Below are 20,941 nucleotides of genomic sequence, written 5' to 3'. Positions count from 1 at the left end.
GTACCACTGTGCCAATGGCAAACCATGCCAGCCACATCTACCGCGCCAAGGCATGCCAACCATGCCAGCCGCACCACTGTGCCAATGCCAATCCATGCCAGCCACATCTACCGCGCCAAGGCATGCCAACCATGCCAGCCGCACCACTGTGCCAATGGCAAACCATGCCAACCACATCTACCGCGCCAAGGCATGCCAACCATGCCAGCCGAACCACTGTGCCAATGGCAAACCATGCCAGCCACATCTCCGCGCCAAGGAATGCCAACCATGCCATCCGCACCACATGTGCCAATGGAAAACCATGCCAGCCACATCCCCGCGCCGAGGCATGCCAACCATGTCATCCGCGCCACCATGCCAATGGCTAACCATGCCAACCACGTTTCCATGCCAAATCCACGCCGGCCCCGCTACATGTCGCTGGCTGCCAAAACGAAGGGTTGCAACAATCAACGACCACCCTTCCATCTGAGATGCAGATCTTAGCCGTCCAAGGTCGCCAGCCGACGCGTGGTAACCTTTAGCTCAACGCCAAGCCCCTATTTTGGTCGCGCCCAAACTAATGCCAAACCCTATATTTTTGGCCGCGCCTAAACTATGCCAAAATCCTGGTTTGGCCACGCCTAAACCATGCCATGCCGGCCTTTCCTTCACGCCTGCAAAAACGAAGGCGTGCAGCAATCAACGTCCACTCTCTAATCTAAGATGCAAATCTTATCCGTCCAAGGTCGCTAGCCGACGCGTGGTAACCTTTGGCCCAACGCCAAAATCCTATCCTGGCCATGCGGCCATCCCTCCTGAATTCTTCCTGGTTTTTACTGTCGGGATGTTTTCACCACCCAAACGAGCTCAAAACCTAAATATTCTCGCGTCGGAAGATAGAGAATTCTTTTCCGGTCAGATGGAGGGGCGGACCATAAATATCCGAGTCCGTATGCGAATTATACGACGATTCTAGTAAAGGGCTCTAATTAGGGTTTCGGTATGTCAAACCCTTAACTAGTTTGGTCGCGCCTAAACCGCGCCAAGGCATGCCGACCATGTCACATGTGCCAATGGCATGCCAAGCCAACCGCACTTTTCCTTGGACCTAGCTATGCTAACCGCACCATGCGCCAATGGCATGCCAAACCATTGGCCCTACTATGCCAAGCCGGCCGCACCATTCAGCCTTGGCCCCACTATGCCCAGCCGGCCGCACCATTCAGCCTTGGCCCCACTATGCCAAGACGGCCGCACCATTCAGCCTTGGCCCTACTATGTCAAGCCATACGCACCATTTTCCTTGGCCATACCATGCCGGCCTTCCCCATGCGGCTACCAAAACGAAGGCGTCCGACGATCAACGGTCATCCTTCAATCCCAGATGCAAATCCTAGCCGTCCAAGTCCCCCAAGCTCGACTTTCCAGACGACAACAATATGCTACATGTTTTCCACGAAAACACTCGAGACATCAATTCATATCACAAACTGGGGGATCTTCTTTGGGTATTGGTTTGGCGGTTTACAGCGTGCGGCGTACACTACGCCCGTTATAAGAAAGTTTAATAAGAATGAGGCGGTTAGTAAACATGGGAAGTAATGGTGAAACACTTTCTTTTATGGAACATCAATTCCAAGCGTGACCGGTCATCACCTCCTCCAATTTACTCACCCATTTACCATTTCTTAATGAGACTAGAGTACGTTTCACTTCGACTTGTATAAATAGGTCTTACCTATTTCCACCGAACAACAAGTTCAGTCAGGAGAAATACAACACTCAGAAAACATTTGCTATCTTTCCATCTGTTAGCTTCCTAATTTCTGAAACAAGTCGTGAAACAACTACTCTTCCAGAATCAACTATTCTGGTCACAACACTTTCCTTGCTTCCCTCCCCAAAACCAACCCATTCTCCTTCACTTTGTGACCGAAGCAAGTCTGGAACGGCCATTTCTTGGTTTAGGCCGGACTTGTACAGATTGATCTCTCGAATCTAAAGTACTCCCTTGTAGTACATTGTTTAGGGTTTAAATTCGTTTCTCACCCACACACCCGAAATTACCAAAATCAGCAGAAACCATTTTCACCCTCAAGCAATTGGAGACCGTAGTGGGAGATTGATCTTTCGGTTACAATGTCAATTTTCGACCATCGATTTCATGCTTTGACCCAGATATCAAGACGGTAGAAGCAGGCGATCCGCTCAGGGATCGACGACTCAGTTACCAGATGACCCGATTATCAGTCTTGACACGACAAGGGATGACTGGGGACTTCCTAGAGTTTAAAAGCGAATGACCCAACCAGTCTTGACGCGGCAAGGGGCGACTGGGGACTTCCCAGAAGTTAAAAGCAAAACGATCCGCTCAGGGATCGACGACTCGATCATCAAGTGACTCAGGGACGACGAGGGACTTTCCATAATCGCGGTGTTTCCCACGAAAGTCGGACTTGCACCTGACTCGTTTTCGTTAGCAGATCCAAGAAACCGAGTAAGTCTTGCCTAGACAAAATACGTGGTTTACTATTTCAAGTTTTCACGGGAATGATAAAACCGATAGCCATGTTATGTTTCATCCCATGTCATCTACCGACACGCAATGTTCATGTTTCCATATCTTCCCTGGGATGTTTGTGTTACTTACATTCATAACCAAAACGGCATCATCCTAAAACAATTCATCCAGAATAATAATCCAAAACCCTCATAGGTAACACCTATCTATCAACCCAAAAATCCAGAAAATAAAAACCATAGGCCAGGTGTTCCGTTTGCCTTTCAAAAAAAAGAAAAAAAAAACGAAACAGAAGAATTTCAGAAGACAGCAGTGCATTCAAAGGAAGCCATTCAACGGTGTTTTGCTCTTCTCGAAGAAGGAGTCCTTCGTCATTTGGAAGACCGCCTGTTTCAGCTCCAACTCTTTGGACATCCTTTCGACCTCCGCTTCTTGTTGTTTGACCACGTCCGCGGAAGGACCTTTGGTCACCTCGGCCTGCAACTTTTGGATCTCAAAGAAACCGTAACGCCCAGTTCTTCGTGGAATCAGTCACCTAAGCGTACGTACCTACTTTTCATAATAACGATTACCAGTCACTATTCATGAGGTAACCGACACTACTACGGTGATGTTCGAAGAGAAGAACAATTACTTCTATAAGTTTATGAATGACATACCAACGGCTAAGGTTTACACCAGTTCGGAAGAACAATATTTCTACATGTTTATGGAAGGCATACCTATGGCTAGGGTATACACCAACACAAGAAAACAAATTGGAAGAGGAACGCTGGAGTACAGACCGGGAATATGCTTGACCACTTTATTGCTACCGCGCCACGCCAAGCCAGTGCCATGCCAAGCCAACAGTCCGCGCCACGCCAAGCCAACGTCGTGCCAAGCCAACGCCCATTCCAAGTCGATCCAGCACCAGCAGCTTGCATCTTCCCATAACCAGCAACTTGCATCCTTCCAGCGCTTACAACTTGCATCATTACAGCAGCTTGCATCTTCCCAGCACCAGCAGCTTGCATCCTTCTAGCGCTTACAACTTGCATCATTACAGCAGCTTGCATCTTCCCAGCACTAGCACCTTGCATTCTTCCAGCGTTGTTTCTGAACGCCCAGTAGAAGGGAATCAGCAACCCAGTTTCATAATACGTAAAGATAAGGAATGGATTCTCCAAAATCGAGGCAAAGAAAATCAACAACCCCCTGAGTTCACAAAGACTCTCTTCCTGTCAGGAGATGCATGATTTCTGGGTACTTCGCCCATAAAATCGTGCAGTCTGTGATGAAACACTTATGTGAGATTATGTATTTCCCCAAGGCGCAGCGTCAATACATATTCGCATCCCTCAACCGCACTGCATCAGGGAAGCAGTTGTTTCCAACCAGAGAAGCCATTCTCAAACCCTAACCTCTCTTGGAAAGCACGAATGATAAATGGAACTGGGGACTTATAACCATTGTTCGCTTTAAGGATGTCCAATTTGACAACACACTGATTAACGCAGCTATTCCGCTTCAACGTTCGCTCCAACAACCACTTCACTTCAACGTCCTCCAGCAGCGGCTCCGCTTCAACGTTCGCTCCAACAGCCACTTCACTTCAACGTCCGTTTTGCTTCTTTAAGTTTCAACATCCTCTCCAAGGGCCGAAGCTGCTTCAATGTCGCTTCTTCATGCAAAGGATCATACCACCACGTTCTCCGTGTCAAGGATCATGATCACAGACAACCATTATTCGTAGTTATGGCCACCTTTTAATCCATCCCGCCAAAACTCGTGATCATGAACAGTTCGCTCGCTAACGCATCCAGCCGATCTTTATACTACCATGGATGCCCATACAATTCCATCCAACCTACTTTGTTACCACGACAATGCAGTCTCTTCTGATTACATCTGCTACCAAGAACTGTTGCCGCTAATTTGTTGATACCAGCCAGAGCTTCACCACAGCAGCAATCACTACAAAGATGGAAACATGTAAACCATACTTGGGGACTGAGGATATACACAGAATCCCTTCACTGTCAAATCTCAGGTGACACAGTCAACTAAAAGGCCATGGCCACAACAAAGTCATCTACTCTTCAAGGGTGCAGCGCAAGAATAACATCACCTCTATGTATAGAAGACGCCTTTGACACTCTACGAGGCCGCGAAAAATCCCAAGCCTGCCCAGAGGAAACAACTTCAGAAACTAAAGAAAATCGTGACTGGGCACTGATCATTGCAGTCCATCCCGACGACCATCAAAGATTCGTGAGATAAACTCCAGAGATGCGGCTAAAACGGTTCCCTGAAGAAACATAGGGAGTCACGACAAACAACATAACTCTATCATTTTATACCTCTTCGCTACCCAGAATATTTCATCCATGTGGTATCCTGAGCATCACGGCATCACATCCACATCCATAAGAATACAATAAGCTTGCATCAAATTCCGTGGACGTGGATCCAAGGAGATGCAATGGAAGTACGCTACACATGGGGAATACCAACATAAGACGCTTTCACTCCCCTCAACCAGGTTATTTCTAATTTCAACGTTATCACTATCGGAGTTTTACGCAAAAATTTCTCAACATGAAGCCGTACATATACACCGAAGACTCCAAAAGCACGCCACGGAGATACATTCACATATTCGGCCATGACAATCGGATCAAACAGAAGTATAACTGGGGACTGTTCACCGCATCCCATTCCATACGATAATCCAAGATTCAGAAGCTGGTTCGAAGGATGTCTCTTGGAACAAAGTCCTTGAAGACTTGATAGCAGCACAAAGGCGACAGAATGTCTCCCAACTCATTTGTTTCAAATTGTGTCCTCAGAAGATTTCTACCATATGGTCATCCACAACATATCATCATCGCGATCAGAGGATCTAGACACTGAACAACCTAAAGTCAAGGATGGCCGACAACGTAACAACAATACCCAAGATTAGCCCTGATATGATCGTTGCCGAACATATATTTCATCCATTCATCCCAAGAATGCAGTGGAGTTTTGGTAAATTTTGGAATCCACTGGAGAGACACTGCAGACGAAAGCACGGATCCAGACGAGCAACAAAAGAGTGTCGGTACCTCTTTTCATGCGAATGGAGTTTCTAGAGTTTGAACAGAATGAAGATTCATTCTTGCTCCATGAACGGGAATAGATGACTGGGAGCGACTATACCACCTCGATCCCACAACATCCCTCCTGAATTCTTCTTGAGTTTCACTGTCGGGCCGTTTTTACCTCTTGAACGAGCTCAAAACCTAAATATTCCCTCGTAAGGAGATAGGAAATTCTTTTCCGGTCATATGGATGGGCGGACCATCGAAATCTGAGTTCGTACGAGAATTTTACAACGATTCTACTAAGGAGCGGTAATTAGGGTTTCGGCATGCCAAACCCTAAATTAGACAAAGTTGTCAGGCGTCATTACCACCATTTGATAGCCGAAGTTCCATCGTCATCACCATTCCCACCATTCCAAGCTGATCGATGCTGACGGCTCCATTCCAAGCCGACCGATGCTGACGGCGCCGACCGATGTTGACGGCTCCATTCCAAGCCGACCGATGCTGACGGCTCCATTCCAAGTCGACCGATGTTGACAGCTCCATTCCAAGCCGACCGATGCTGACGTCTCCATTCCAACACCAACAACTCGCCAAGCCAGCGTCATGATGTTCCCTAACCCATCCAAGATGACCCATAACCAGACTAAGCTGGCGATTTTCATCTCACCACACCACGGTCTGCACCACCAGTACAATTCATGCAAGGCCGCCAACACGGGAAGCACAATCTCTCCTTACATCTCGAAAAAGGTTAGTCGGACCTTCCTGACCATCTTTTCACGACTTGTCGTTTCGATTTTTGTCCTTGCCCGTCACCATCTTATGCTTACCTCGCAACAACACTCATGTTCCGAGCTAACCAGGGGACTGAATGTTGATGGTGGTTTTTAGCTTAAGGTTAAAATCGTAAAATTGTATATCCGACATGACGTCACTATGACCATTAGTACATTGATTGGCTCAATCAGCACGCTTACGTAAGAATTACCGGGGTACCTTTTTTATACACGGGTCATGTTCCACGGCAGAACCCTTAATATTGACCACCATCACCTAAACCCTAATTCTCATTCTACCGCGCCAAGGAATGCCAACCATGCCAGCCACATCTACCGCGCCAAGGCATGCCAACCATGCCAGCCAAATCTACCACGCCAAGGCATGCCAACCATGCCAGCCGCACCACTGTGCCAATGGCAAACCGTGCCAGCCACATCTACTGCGCCAAGGCATGCCAACCATGCCAGCCACATCTACCGCGCCAACGCATGCCATCCATGCCAGCCACACCACTAACCATGCCAGTCACATCTCCGCGCCAAGGCATGTTAACCATGCCAGCCGCACCACATGTGCCAATGGCAAACCATACCAGCCACATCCCCGCGGCGAGGCATGCCAACTATGCCAACTATGCCATCCGCGCCACCATGACAATGAATAACCATGCCAGCCACGTTTCCATGCCAAAGCCACGTCGGCCCCGCTACATGTCGCTGGCTACCAAAACGAAGAGTTGCAACAATCAACGGCCACCCTTCCATCTGAGATGCAGATCTTAGCCGTCCAAGGTCGCCAGCCGACGTGTGGTAACCTTTGGCTCAACGCCAAGCCCCAATTTTGGTCGGGCCCAAACTAATGCCAAACCCTAGCTTTTTTTTCGCGCATAAATTATGCCAAAATCCTGGTTTGGCCACGCCTAAACCATGTTATGTCGGTCTTTCCTTCACGACTGCCAAAACGAAGGCGTGCAGCAATCAACGGTCACTCTCCAATCTAAGATGCAAATCTTAGCCGTCCAAGGTCGCTAGCCGACGCGTGGTAACCTTTGTCCCAACGCCAAAATCCTAGCCTGGTCACGCCAAAATCCTAGCCTGGCCATGCCGCCATCCCTCCTGAATTCTTCCTGGTTTTTACTGTCGGGCTGTTTTCACCACACAAACGAGCTCAAAACCTAAATATTCTCGCGCGGGGAGATAGAGAATTCTTTTTCGGTCATATGGAGGGGATGACCATCAAAATCCAAGTCTGTATGCGAATTATACGGCGATTCTAGTAAAGGGCTCTAATTAGGGTTTCAGTATGTCAAACCCTTAACTAGTTTGGTCGCGCCTAAACCGCGCCAAGGCATGCCGATCATGCCACATGTGCCAATGGCATGTCAAGCCAACCACACCTTGCCTTGGCCCTAGCCATACTAGCCGCACCATGCGCCAATGGCATGCCAAACCCTTGGCTCTACTATGCCAAGCCGGTCGCACCATTCAGCCTTGGCCCCACTATGCCCAGCCGGCCGCACCATTTAGCCTTGGCCCTACTATGCCAAGCCATCCGCACCATTTTCCTTGGCCATACCATGCCGGCCTTCCCCATGCGGATACCAAAACGAAGGCGTGCGACGATCAACGGTCACCCTTCAATCCCAGATGCAAATCCTAGCCGTCCAAGGTCGCCAGACAACGCATGGTAACCTTTGGCCCAAAACCCTAGTTTTGGCTACTCCAAACCGCGCCAAGGCATGCCATGCCACATGTGCCAGTGGCATGCCAACCACCTTTCCGCGCCATTCCATGACAGCCTTCCCTATGCGGTTACCAAAACGAAGGCGTGCGACAATCAACGACTACGTTTCCTCTGAAGATGAAAAATCTCGACCGTCGAAGGTCACCAAGACGGAAAGTCTCCCAAGATCGACTTTCCAGACGACAACAATATGCTACATGTTTTCCACGAAAACACTCGAGACATCAACGCATATCACAAACTGGGGGATCCTCTTTGGGTATTGGTTTGGCGGTTTACAGCGTGCGGCGTACACTACGCCCGTTATAAAAAAGTGTAATAAGAATGAGGCAGTTAGTAAACATGGGAAGTAATGGTGAAATGCTTTCTTTTATGGAACATCAATTCCAAGCGTGACCGGTCATCACCTCCTCCCATTTACTCACCCATTTACCATTTCTTAATGAGACTAGAGTACGTTTCACTTCGACTTGTATAAATAGGTCTTACCTATTTCCACCGAACAACAAGTTCAGTCAGGAGCAATACAACACTCAGAAAACATTTGCTAGCTTTCCATCTTTTAGCTTCCTACTTTCTGATACAAGTCGTGAAACAACTACTCTTCCATAATCAACTATTCTGGTCTCAACACTTTCCTTTCTTCCCTTCCCAAAACCAACACATTCTCCTTCACTTTGTGACCGAAGCAAGTATGGAACGGCCCGGACTTGTACAGATTGATCTATCGAATCTAAAGTACTCCCATGCAGTACAATTTTTAGGGTTTAAATTCGTTTCTCACCCACACACCCGAAATTACCAAAATCAACAGAAACCATTTTCACCCTCAAACACTTGGTATAACTAATCACAATGCCTGACTTATGATTTGGTATGAATGGTTATTGTAAATTGGTGTAACCGATCCCAAGTAATCACCACCATGTGATGGTATGATCGATCCTTATAATTGGTGTGTCCGATCCTACTAATTGGTCTGACCGGTCATGAGTGTATATGTGACCTATCCCTGTAATTGGTGTAACCGGTCCCGGTAACTGGTATGACCGATCACAAGTAATACCATGTGTAGATGGAACCGATCCTTGTAACTGGTGTAACCGATCCTAGTGACGGTGTGACCGATCACAAGTGTTTCCATAAATAGGTATAACCGATCCTTGTGATTGGTAGAACCGATTGAACCCGTGGATGTGATTTGGTATGTGATTAATTACATAGTAGTCTTGGAAAACAGAGGCCCAATTGTAAACTTGTTTGGAAGGGTGGTATAACCGATTCCAAGAATGCAAATCCATGTAAATATGAAATAGGGATTTGCAGTGATATGATGTCGACATACATGGAACACGAGCAGTAACTATTATCATTTATTGTTCAAAGATATTCCTTAGTACTCAAGGTGATCCTGTGCCGAAATAAATTAAGAATATTTTAATTCAGGTTTTTGGTTTTATATGCTTTAATTACTAGCAATTAATGCATATCTCTAGAGAATAAAATTAGTAATGTGCATTTACTAATTGGATATCTTCTATTGAGAGATTTCGGAAGTATTGGACAAGTATTTATTGGAATTAGGAAAACCGAATTTTTCCATTCATTGCATATCTTGAGAATATTTTTCGGTTTTGGAAATTCCTTGGTGTCCAGACATCCTTGGTCTATAAATACATAAGTTTGTATTTCTAGCAAATTATCCTAAGATCCAGGCAAACTTCATTTCTTGTTGTCTCTGGTGGAGCCGTCTATTCGAAGAGGAAAGTATCCTAATTAGGTGAAATATCTTACAAGCACTCGTTTAAAGACTTATGTGGGATCAAGAAGCTCTACGAGTACCGTTGGTGGGAAACTGGATAATTGCGGTGTTATTAGTTTTCGATTGAGTTGATTGACTAACGGTTTTTCAAACTTTGATTGCACCTAGTTTGTTTATTCTTGAGAATCTTCTCTTCTGATATAAGATTCACTCAAACTAAATCGAAGTATCGACGGGATCTTTAGAACTGTTGTTAGATCTAAAGTCATCTTGTGATAATCCATTCTTAACAGACTCCATTCTGTGGGTGATTGATCACAAGAGATTCAAGTGGTGTTGTGCAGGTTATTGAAGATTAAAGAAGATTTGAAGACGAAGAAGATTTCTTATTGGTTTTGGTATCTTGTGAATTGTGAGCACAAACCTTGATTGGCTGGGATCCAACTAGAATCAGATTTATTTGATTGATTAGTTGCGTGAGATCGACATTCTCAATATATCTCTTTGAGACCTATTTTGATTGAGTGTGAATCTTTACTGACTATTTTGGTCGTTAAAGTTAGATCGATCTAACCAGACAAAGGAGGTTATTAGATTATACAGAAGAGCACAGATTCTTCCTTTGTTGTTTGGAATACGATCCAAAGGACTTGTTATTCATGTGCGTGACTCTAGAAGTCGAAGGCGCTGGGAAACTAAGGGAACTAAGTAGCTAGGGGTAGTCTGCTTGGTCTCAACTATACGAAGTTGGTATTAGATTTTGTATAACGGCTTAATTCTGAGAGTATTCAAAATTGGGCTAGGTCCCGGGGTTTTTCTGCATTTGCAGTTTCCTCGTTAACAAAATCTTGTTGTGTATTTTACTTTGATTTCCGCATTGTAATTATTTATTATAATAAAGTAAATGCACATATACGTTAACTACGCATTACTTGATAGTGACCATATAGAGTTTGGTTATTACCGAACTTATTATCAAGTAACATACTTCGTTGTTGTATTATCTTGATCTTATATCCATAGTTAATCACACAAGTTATCTTGTTGTCGTATTGTCTCGATCTCGTATCCATAGACGATCACACGAAGTGTGAACCGAATTGTCGTATTGTCTCGACTTTGTCCATAGACGATCACGTTCGGTAGAGGACTTATATGTTGAAATAAAAATATTGTGGTGTATTTGGGTACCCATTATATGTTGAAATAAAAAGATTTCCCACCTTGACCATCATCCTCCACCAACAGAACTGTTGGAATCAAAGAAAAGGCACATTTGGCAGCGATCTTGAAGAAATTAAAATTTTCCATTCTCAAAATGCTAACATCCACTTCAGATAAACCACTCATTATCTCCCTAATTGACTTAAAAAGATCATAACTCTGAAGTTTCCTTGGAATACCTCTGATCTTGGCCACTGAATCAATTTAGACATAGCTTGGATTGGAACAAGTTTACCTTCTCCCTTATAGTTTTCCTTTGCATCTTTGATTTTTATCTGATGAACATCCTTAGTGCTTTTAAAGATAAAAACATTTTCCCAACGAATAATAATTTTCTTAAATCTCTATAAATCTAACCAACACTCTTCAGAAACTTCAAAAGAAGCAGTTTGTGAATGGATCGCATCTAGCAGGATAACAGAATCCAAAAATAATTGATTCTTCATGTCTTTAACTAACTTATTCCATCATAGAAAGCCTTTTGCTCTCACAAGTTATCCTTTTGATTGCTTAATGGAACTAGGCAACACCATCTGGAAATCCTCCCTTGAAGGGATAATTTAAGGATTTACCTTCATCGTGTCATAACTCTTCAAAACCATATGCATTTCCTTGTACAATACTTCCCAATAATATCCATATTACCACAAGGAATACAAAATGCATCTTTATCTCCTCTCCTCACCCTGGAAAATCTTAGGTATATCGTCCCTTTAGTGCTCTATATCTCACAATGAAAAAATGATTCACCTTCTCTATTTGATCATCTCCTTGAAATAAAAGAAAAATCTCCATCTTCCTCCAAATCCCCAAACACCATTGTAATGTATCAAGAGAGATATGCAGCAAGATTTGAACCCCCTCTATTGTACTCTTCCAACACGATTCTTTTTCGATTATTCAAAGTCATTGCTAAAACAAAAAAAACATCTCTTTCTAAGTAGAGAGGCTTCCCATTCTACGTCTCTCTTACCCACACTCTCCTTCATCTTGTATTATCATAGTTAGCGCGTAGTCGAGGAAAGATACAATTAAAAAAATATTAAAATTTTCATGAACATTTTCAGACTCAGTGAAGCTTTAAGAAATCTTGTCTTAATAAACCAATCATTTTAATAACATGGGTGTATTGGATTAAGATTTATATGAATATTTAACAATTTTAAAAACTCCTAGGTATTCAATTAGGATATGTAAATGATTCATTGTATTCAAACTGGATTTTTTTATATTCCACAAATATCCTAGGTATTTAATTCATTTAAGATTTCTTAGGATAGTTGATGTCCAAGATAAATATGGATATTTGCAGTCAAAATATGTATGTTATTATCCCATATCAATATCAACCAAAACCATAAGAGTTACATGGATTCCTATGGACAATGTTTTTCTTTTTTTTTTTACCATTTTTTATCAAAACATGTTATGATTTTCACCACCACCACCACCACCACCACCAAACGCCACCAACCACCACCGACCACCACCAACAACCATCGCCGCCACCACCACCACCTCTACACAACTTACTGATGATTTTTTTTTTGAAAGGAAAATATGATGAGCTTGGTTTTTTCAACAATGTTACTATTTGGTAATCCACTTCGATTTTTATAAATGTAAACTAATCCTGATTCGATCCATTATAATTCAGCTAGTGTTACTGTAGTATAGTGGTAAAGTCATAGGGTGATAATAACAGCGACTATTTAATCTATATAAATCCTGATCCAATATACCTCTGTAAATCTTCTGATAACCCCTGGATCTTCAGCTCATCATCCCCGTCTATCCTAAGATGGATCACCCCGGAAAACTACTCGCTAGCCATGAAAATCACAAGGAAGAGAAAAAAGAGGAACTATGATTTTTGGCATACCAAAATCTTCCAAGACATACTGAATGAAGACAAAAAAAGGTTGTGAAATAGAAAAATCAGATAACCCCTTAACCCAAAAATTTTTTAATGGCAAATCTTCCCTTTATGTATTAATGTTAATAATCTTGATTAGTGATTAAATATTTGTTTAGTGATTAAGATAATTTTCAGAATTATAAGAGTTGTTTAGATGAAAAATTTGGGGAAAACAAAATCAAAGTTTTGGTTTGATTAAGAAGGAGAGAAAGAGAAGGAGAAAGTGAGAAAATTCTAATTCTTGATTCAATGGAGGATGAGGAGGGTCATCATTCATCTAAAAAACCGAGGAAAATAGATATCAACTACAACAATGATCTAGAAATGGCTGATTTTTTAGATTATGAGAATGATTTTACACAAACTCAAACACAAGATCAAATTCAAACACAAACTCAAGATGATGATTTTTATGAGCCAAATCCAGATGTTGAAGACATTGATGACGAACCCAATGCTTCTAATACACAGGTACACTTATATCCTATACTTAATCTCACTTCTATAGCTCTCAATTATCAAAAGTTAGGTTTTTTGAATCATGGTTCGGCGAAACAGGTTGAGGTTCGGCTCACATCTATGAGCCGAATCTACCAATTGATGAACGGTTCGGCTTACTGAATCTGTTTACTGCATGCGCCGAACCTATAATTTCCAATTCCAACCCTTTTGCTAGACACTAGTTCGGTTTATATGAAAGTTTCATAGTAAGCCGAACAACATCCTGAATAGCCCGGAATAGAATCATTACTAATTCGGCTTATATATCCAAAATCGTATGTGCCGAACATAATTTTTTAATTTCTGGGTTGAAATATTGTTACTGGTTCGGCACATATGGAGAATATCGTATCAGCCGAAACCTCTTAATGTTCAAGGTTCGGCACATAATATGATTATCGTCTGAGCCGAACATGAATTTGTTAATTTTTGGGTTAAAATATTGTTCGTGGTTCGACACATATTGAGGATATCGTATAAGCCGAAACCTGTAAATGTTTATAGTTCGGCACATAATGTGATTATCGAATGCGCCGAACCTTGTTATTATATTCCCTTTCTAGTGTTTAACCTTGTGATATTCTTTGTAGATCGTGCTTGGACCCATGGAAAATCAACCTGATCCAGTAGACATAATTCACGAGGATACCAAGGATCACTTCCAAAATGATTTGGTATGTAAGAACCTTTTGTTTACCTTAATGTTGTCGTAATATTCCAAAGTTTTTCTTACTAATTACTTGTTTTGTAATGAACGTAGATATGGAAAACTAAACCAGAAGTTGTGGATTGGCTTGAGGAACACGCGACGAAGATAAATTGTGTGCTAGTTAAAGGACAACAAAGCCGATGGGATCGGTTTGAAATGATTTGTGAGCGTAGTGGAACCGGCGCTAGCAAGGTTAAAAAGGGTACTGTATACGTTGGGAAGACCGGGAGAAAGAATAGGACGAAGACGAAGAAAAGAAATTTCCCTTTCAAGATCGTTTTAAACCTCAAGAATAAGCCCATGAACAAAGAAGATCAATATTGGATAATGAATAAAGATATGGATTGTCGTCATAACCACCCACGTCCCAAAGACCTTCATGGACATGCGAAAGTAGCTCGACTCAAACCCGACGAGATGCTAGAAGTGGACAAAATGACACGAGCACGTTTGCCACCTTCTAGGATTCTTAGAAAATTGAAGGCGGACAACAAGAATAACAAGTCGACTATGCAAACTATCTACAATGCAAGACAAAAGATTAGAAGACTCAATTTGCATGGTAGGATGGTGATGCAACAAGTAATGTGGTTAGGGGTGAAGAATAACTACGCTTGCCAAAAGAAGTTGGATGACTTCGGTCAAGTCGCACACCTTTTCCTTGCCCACCCGGAATGCGCCCAATTGGCTCTATGCTTCCCACAAGTTATTATATTGGATTGCACGTACAAGACTAATAAATATGATATGTCGTTGATGAACATTGTGGGGCATACTTCGACAAAGGCACCGTTCATCGTGGCTTTTTGTTTCACGAAAAACGAGAAGAAATAGAGTTATGTTTGGGGGTTAGAACAATTGAAGTTAATCTTCCGGGAGGGTGCTCTTCCTAAAGTGTTCGTTTCCGATCAAGATTCATCGTTGATGTATGCTATTAAGAAGGTATTTCCGGATGCACTCAATTTTCTTTGTACGTTTCACATATGGTGCAATGTGGGGAAAAAATGCCAACCGATAATTCAACCACTTAAGTTGAAAGAATTAGAGAATATTGCTAAGCTACCGTTGGAGACACGAGTAAAGAAAAAAAAAGGAATTCTTGAAAGCATATGAATTTAATGAGATGTTGTGGGCTTATTTCCAAGGCGAATGGGAAGCTTTGATATGGTCAATCACCGAGGATGTCTATGAAGAAAATTTTAAAATGCTTATTAAGCATTGGAAGACCGCCTACCCCGATGTCATTGCTTACTTGGTCAAAGATGTGTTGGAACCTAATAAAGAAAGGTTCGTGAGTTGTTTCACAAATCGGCACAAACACTTCGACAACCAAGCCACAAGTATGGTAGAGTCGGCTCATTATCGGTTGAAGAAGAACCTTTTTGGTTGTGTTGACACTTTTGTCACTGTTTTTGATGCAATTGATGAATATTTCAAAAGTGATGTTGTGAGAATTAAAACCGCGTTCGAGCATGACCTTATGTTTAGACACAAGAATTATGGTACTAATTGGCTACGGGAATTAACTTATAGAGTCTCCCATCTATGCATCGACTTGTTGATGAAAGAAGTGGATTTGATTAAGACATTAGGTGCCACCTTGGAGGAAGAGTGTGTTTGTACAATGAAGAAATCTATGGGACTTCCATGCCGCCACGACCTACTTCGGTACAAGGATGGTATCATACCATTTGAGGATATTGATTATTTTTGGAAACAATTAAGCTTCGATCCTCTCCCAACTGAAGACGACGAGGATGATCTAGAGATATGGGACACGACAAATGGGAAAAAATTGGCGGAGATGTATAGGAATATGTCCCGACCTCAAAAGAAATTCCTATGGGACAACATGATGTCGGTCATGTATCCTTTCACCCAAGAAAATATTTTGGAACTGGAGAAGAGTGACCCGAAAGGTAGGAAGAGTAAGAAAATGAATAATTTTCAAACTAGACAAGCCAACAAGGAACTATTGGCTAATAAAAGGAATCCATCCGGCGTTGACTACCATGATGCAAGGTTTGAAAAGGCAAAGAAAAAAATTGAGAAGTTGATGAAGGAGAAAGAAGTCAAAGTTCCAAAAAAACGAGGTCGTCTGAGTATTCAAAAATCGGAAACAAGTAACAAAGAGGTGAATGATAATGATTGTTCGTCACAAGCTAAGGATAGTAAAGAGGATGTCAAGGGGAAGGCTAAGATGTATCCTTCACAAACTAAGATAAAGGAGAAAAGGACCGTACATGAAATTGGTAGGATGAGAGGACCCAAAAGAGATAAGTCCGGTAAGTATATGAGGCCTATCAATTTTATATACGATAACTACTTGGAAGATCTATCGCCAATAATTCATGAGCATATTATAGCAATGGACGACGTGCAAGGCGATGGAAATTGTGGTTATTACGTCACGGCGGAACAACTTGGTCCTTTTATGGAAGGGAATAATCCGGTGCCCCCTGAGAATGAAGTGAACTATATTCGGCAACGATTGTTACAAACCCTACGTAAAAACAAATAATTCTATAAGACAATGATGAGAACATGTCCAAGAAAAGATGCAGGGGTGGCAACGGAGTACGTTGCATTCGAACGTTGTTTGCATGGGGATTTTATCATTACCGAAGAACATTGGATGGCAATGCCCATTTGTGGGTTTTTAATAGCAGAGACATTCAATTGCGTCGTACATTGTTTCGCATGGACAGGTAGTAGCTTTACTTACGCGCCTCCAACAAAACCTTGCAATGATGGTGTAAAGGATAGAAGACTTGTTCTTGGATTTGTTCAAAATTGTCATTTTATCGGCCTCAAACTTAGACCCGGTTGCCCATTACCACCCTTGATGAGTGCAGCCTTTTGGCCTAGATTTGAAAATAATTTTGCGATGGATTGGTGTGCAAATTATGCGACGGAAATGGATTGGTGTGATCCGTCGATCATCATCGTCCTTCTCTTTCTCGGGTTCTGCCACCTTCTTACCTTTCTTGTCTTTCTTGGGTTTTCCATGGGGTTGTGTTTCTTGATGAACTTCTTGATTATCATCAACTTCTTCATCTTCAGCTATTCCTTCTTCTTGTCTTTCAATTCTTACTTGTTCAGCTTCTTCTTCTAAAATTCCTCCTCTACCTCCCGCTCCCAATTTTTTCTTACCTCCTCCTCTAGGATCGGGAGTTTTAGAAGTAGAAGGTGTTACCTCCATCTTCTTCCTCTTTGTAGTTGCATTGGTCCTGACACAAGTATGAAAGTTATAAGACTAATTCGAACAACAAAGGGATTTGGAAAGCCAAAAACTTGTAAGAAAATAAGAAGGCTCGGCTTACCCGAAATAACACATATGAGCCGAATCATGTCTTGAAATTTTTATTAGCTTACACAGAGAGTGGATCCGCTCATACCACAAAACAATTATAAGCCGATCCTATATATTCGGCTCACAACCGATATTGTCGAATAAGCCGAATCTATGATTATGAACTCAAACATGTATTCGGCGCAACATGATATCATATAAATAAGCCGATCCTATACACTTGTAAAATTTATGGAATTTTAACAATGATATTCGGCGCAACCCTAATACTATCGAATAAGCCGAATCTAGACTTATGAATTGAAACATTTATTCGGCGCAAAATGGTTTCATACAAATAAGCCGATCCTACACATGAAGAATTCATGAATTTCAAACAACATTAATCGGCGCAAAACTAATACAACCATACAAGCCGATCCTAAGCACATGCAAAAATTCTGAAATTCAAACAACATTTATTCGGCACAAAACTAATACTACCATACAAGCCGATCCTACGCACATGCAAAATTTCTGAAATTCACAAAACATATTCGGCACAAAACTAACACCATCGAATAAGACGATCCTAAATATAAGTCTCTGTGTCATTAAGTTCGGCTCAAAACGGATTTCAGATTTACGCCAAGCCGTTCATATGCACTTTCAGGGTTCAGTTTCAAGAACAGCTTAGCGCACATCTAAGATTTGTTTTGCGCCGAACTATACACTGTCACCGCCGCAGAAACATGATTTTGACGAATTAAATCGACCAAACCAATCTAAAACATCAAATACGAGATGGGTTTGTAGAACTAACCTTCTTATTCTCATTTTCGGAGTTGGTTCTTCTTCAATCTCTTCTTCCGGTTGATTTTGAGTTTGTTCTTCACTCTCTAAATCTTCTTCTTCGTCAATAGGTTGTTCAATCGATCGATTTGAACGAGATACTGGCTTACGACGACCCATTATATAGATGAGTTTAATCGTCGACTAAATTTTCACGAATCGTCGATTAAATTTCCGCGATGATACGATGCAAAAAAAAGGAAGAAGAAGGGTTCGGCTGTTGTGGAGGAGGAAGAAGAAGGGGTTAGGGATATGAAACTGATTTTGGTTATGAAACTGATTTTAGGTTTATTGATTATAGGTTTTTGTATTAGGATTAGGGATAGATTAGTAATTTAAAAGATTTAAGGGCATATAGGTAATTGAACCACCCCATAGGATACCCCTTATAAGGTCACCCAAGTTAGAACTAGTGCTTTGTATTCCTAGGAAGATTTTGGTATGCCAAAATGAGGGTTCAAAAAGAGTCGTTTATCATTTGTCTGGGTAACAAATTGAGACAATAAGACTATGCTTTTTCACTTCCCAGCTCAGCTAAACCGGCCTCGATGCAAGGCCCAAGGGTATCAAAAGCCCACTTTCATAACAGATGTTCCATGAAAAAAATGATTTTGTAGAAAATTGTTCGGAAAATAATCCATGAATAAGGAAGCAACAACAAAAAAATAATGTTTGTGGGATTTGATGCATCCATCTAACCTACCATTTGAGGAGCAGCATTTCCAACCTCAGCCGTTTACACCAATTGTCAAACGCGCATACAAGACTTTCGTAGCACAAAATCGCCCCTTTCTAACCGAGCCGCCAACACCAATCTCAATCCCCACACAAACAACCACATTATTTAGGCCTATCTATCATTTTCACTAGAAAATCACGCCCTGAACCCAGTTTCCTCGTTATTTCGTACTGCGTATTTCGGGATAGAGTCATTTAAGTATATAACACGTTAATTCCTAATAATCCCATGAATAACTCTACACAACCCTAAATTTCAAAGAAACGCGTCAACAAACCACGGTTTTCTTCACTATTAAGACTCACCAAATCCGGTTTCAACATTAACTGCCCACCTTCTTCCGTTACGACCTACTCCCTACGGTACTTTTAATAGATCAGTTTTTATAAATAAATATTTCAAAAAATAGTCTAGTTTCAAATTGGGAAAGTCAAATGTTACTTTAATTTTCTGAGACTACTTTTTTTTTTAACTTTTTTTGATGACAAGTGTTATGTGGACCATTTCACTTATTTCTTTGGATGATAAGTGTCATGGAGACCATTTCACTTCACTTCTTTTATTGACATGTGTCTAGAGGAACACTTTTAATAATTAATTCTCTTAATTTCCTTAATTTTCTCAGAAAAGGAAACCGTTCTATTAAAAAAATAACGGACGGAGTATAATAACTACAGAAATCGCCCCCTTCAATTCATAAATCTCATTCCATTTCAACAATCATCTTTTCATCTCCCCTTCTCTCCTTTCTTTCTGAGTTTTCATTTATCTGCATTCGGCTGTTCTTAGTTTTTGTGCACAATAGCAAAGCAATCCGAGTTGAACGGTGCATATTACGGTCCATCAATTCCACCACAACAATCATATCACAGTCATGGCCGTGGAAGTAGCGACTGTGGAATCTGTTGTTTCCCATGCTGTATTCTCAAGATGATCTTCCAAATAATTTTCTTTCTTCTCATCGTGTTGGGTTTAGCAGCTCTTGTTGTTTGGTTAATCCTTCGTCCGATTAATCCCTTGAAAGTCCATGTCGAAGAAGTTTCGCTTACTCAATTCAATGTTACGGACAACAACATCCTTCACTACAATCTTGGTGTAACCATAAATCTAAGAAACCCTAACAAGAAAATTGGTGTTTACTATGATGAGATTGAAGCTAGAGCTTTTTACGATGGTCAGCGGTTCGATTCGATCACGATAACACCATTCTATCAAGGTCATAAGAACACAACTATTCTTAAACCAGTTTTCAAAGGGCAGAGACTTTTACCAAACGTACATGGTGAGTACAATAAAGATAAGACTGAAGGGAAGTTCGATATTGAAGTTAAACTCTATCTTAAGATGAGATTCAAGGCCGGTGTTGTTAAGACTTTGAAGTTTAAGCCTAAGATTATGTGTGAGTTTGAAGTTCCTTTGGGTTCTGAGTCCAATCCTGGAGTTGGCTTCACTGCTGAGAAGTGTGAATTTGGTTACAGATTCTAATCCTCCTCGGCATATTCCTTGGTTTATTTTTTTCATTTTGGTACAGAGAGAGATAGATGCACTGTTGATGATAGGAGTATTGTTTTAATTGGTTCATTTTCGTTTGTGTTAGGTGTTATTTAGATAACACCATTTACTTTTTCCTTTTTATGTGAATAAATAATTTGATTTTGAGTTTTTTAAGTACTTGTTCTTTCTCTAAGTTTGGTTGTTCTGTGATAACTACGTTTTTCTCAAGGTCTTTCATTTGATCATGTCAACTATTTGGTAATCGATTAGGTAACAACTGATTCGAGAAGGTGGGCATTTTTATATTCCACCAGGACAAGCTGACGACAATATTGATCTCTATAAAA

At 41.6% G+C, this 20,941-nt stretch overlaps 1 protein-coding gene across 1 annotated transcript; it reads left to right on the top strand.

Annotated features, from left to right (window-relative positions):
- The first annotated feature begins 4,561 nt into the window (after positions 1-4,561).
- Positions 4,562-20,768, top strand: LOC113294507 (NDR1/HIN1-like protein 3). Its single transcript, XM_026542903.1, has 2 exons — positions 4,562-4,759; positions 19,890-20,768. The coding sequence occupies exons 1-2, from the start codon at positions 4,562-4,564 to the stop codon at positions 20,583-20,585; spliced, it is 894 nt and encodes a 297-aa protein (XP_026398688.1). The 3' UTR covers positions 20,586-20,768.
- The last annotated feature ends 173 nt before the right edge of the window (positions 20,769-20,941 follow it).

This window comes from Papaver somniferum, chromosome 7 (assembly GCF_003573695.1).
Source record: "Papaver somniferum cultivar HN1 chromosome 7, ASM357369v1, whole genome shotgun sequence".
In the NCBI taxonomy this organism is placed as follows: domain Eukaryota; kingdom Viridiplantae; phylum Streptophyta; class Magnoliopsida; order Ranunculales; family Papaveraceae; genus Papaver; species Papaver somniferum.
The sequence above is the reverse complement of the archived record's forward strand: the minus strand, read 5'-3'. Positions and strand labels throughout refer to the sequence as shown.

What these genes read in the sequence shown, in the direction of transcription:
- LOC113294507 (XM_026542903.1), top strand. Translation starts at nt 4,562, where the DNA reads ATGGCCACAACAAAGTCATCTACTCTTCAAGGGTGCAGCGCAAGAATA. An exon ending in CCGACGACCATCAAAGATTC is followed by an intron (nt 4,760 to 19,889) that starts GTGAGATAAACT and finishes GGCTGTTCTTAG; the next exon opens with TTTTTGTGCACAATAGCAAA.